The sequence below is a fragment of the Fulmarus glacialis genome, unplaced genomic scaffold, assembly GCF_000690835.1.
Source record: "Fulmarus glacialis isolate BGI_N327 unplaced genomic scaffold, ASM69083v1 scaffold21751, whole genome shotgun sequence".
Classification (NCBI taxonomy): Eukaryota; Metazoa; Chordata; class Aves; order Procellariiformes; family Procellariidae; genus Fulmarus; species Fulmarus glacialis.
The window spans coordinates 1-1,486 of NW_009193722.1; the positions used below are offsets into that span (position 1 = coordinate 1).

At 66.0% G+C, this 1,486-nt stretch overlaps 1 protein-coding gene across 1 annotated transcript in view; it reads left to right on the forward strand.

Annotated features, from left to right (window-relative positions):
• Positions 1-212: 212 nt before the first annotated feature.
• Positions 213-1,486, forward strand: part of SLC8B1 (solute carrier family 8 (sodium/lithium/calcium exchanger), member B1) — a gene marked incomplete at its 5' end in the record, with an annotated part of 2,156 nt that continues 882 nt past the window's right edge. Inside the window, 4 exons of the mRNA XM_009587556.1 lie at positions 213-354; positions 730-851; positions 1,051-1,204; positions 1,290-1,370. Of these exons, the coding sequence (XP_009585851.1) occupies positions 213-354; positions 730-851; positions 1,051-1,204; positions 1,290-1,370 (499 nt within the window). The remainder of the gene's footprint in view (positions 355-729; positions 852-1,050; positions 1,205-1,289; positions 1,371-1,486) is intronic.

Consider the following 1,486-nt stretch of genomic DNA (forward strand, 5'->3'; position numbering starts at 1 on the left):
GGGGACACGAGCCGGGAGGAGCCCCCGCACGGGGCGTCCCTCTCCCTGGTGGGCTGCATCACCTCCCTGCCCGTCACCCCCGGGCTTTGCAATGGGGACGGTGGGAACACTGGGACAAGGGCAGGCAGGTTGGGGAAAGGTCATGGGGCACCTCCCGGGGTGTCCTGCTTGCTGGGGGGTCCCCCCTCCCTGCCCACGGCTGCTCCTCCCAGGTGCCTGTGGAGCTGGTTCTGCTGCTCACCGTTCCCATCGTGGACCCCGACAAGGATGACCTGAACTGGAAGAGACCCCTCAACTGCCTGCACATCCTCACCAGCCCCCTGCTCTGCGTCCTCACCCTAAAAAGCCCTGGCAGCCCTGGACACCCAGAGGGGACAGGACCGAGATGGCCACCAAAGCCCTGGGGACCGCAGGAGCCCTTTGGATCTGGCACCCCATCTGGGGAGGGGAGGACGGGCCAGCACAGAGCCAAGCTGGGGGGCCTGGTTTGCAGCTGGATGGCTCCGTCCTCCCCCCAGGGGTGGGGGTTTGGGCCCCCCAGCAACCAGGTTCAGGGGGAAAAGGGGCAGACTTGGCCTGCCTGGGGAAACTGAGGCACAGAGGGCTTAGGGTAGAGGTGGCTTTAGGGGACAAGGCTTTACCTCATACCACGAGCCTGGTTGGATCCTGCCCCAGCCCACGTGGTGCCTGCGGGGCTGCTCTGATGCCCCCTCTCTCCGCCACGTGCAGATGGGCTGTACCAGATCCAGGGCATCTTCCCAGTCTGGGGACTGGTCACACTGGTTGGCTCTGTCCTGGCCATCATCACCTTCATCACCACCAGCAACGAGGAGCCACCCAAGTACCACTGGGTAAGGTGCCCCCCAGCCCTGAATGCCCGCCGGGGACCAGCTCAGCCTGCTCCGGACTGGGCTGAGGGTCCTGGGGGCAGAGCAGGAGGCAGGACCTCCTCCCCGGTCCCCAAGGTCCCCAGGAGGGACACGACTGGCTGGAGGTGTGCAGGGTCCTGCGGGATGCACCCAGGGACCAGCTTACCCCTCTGCCCCGCAGGTATTTGCCTTCCTCGGGTTTTTGGCTAGTGCCATGTGGATCAACGCTGCGGCCACGGAGCTGGTGAACATTCTGCGGACGCTGGGCATCATCTTCCAGCTGAGCAACACCGTGCTGGGCTTGACGCTGCTGGCCTGGGGCAACAGCATCGGCGGTAAGGGCTCTGCTGCGCCCCAGTGCCAGCCCAGGTGCACCCCTCCTCCTGGCACCCCCCAAGGTCTCCCCTTCTCCCTCTGCAGACACCTTCTCTGACCTCACCATGGCACGGCAGGGCTATCCCCGCATGGCCTTCTCCGCCTGCTTCGGGGGCATCATCTTCAGTATCCTTTGGGTGCCGGGGGGAGGTGGTGGTGGTACTTGGGGCAGGGGCTGCCTCAGTTTCCCTGCCTGCAGGCGAGGGGGAGCCCGTGCTCCTGAGGGGGACCGTGGCAGGAGA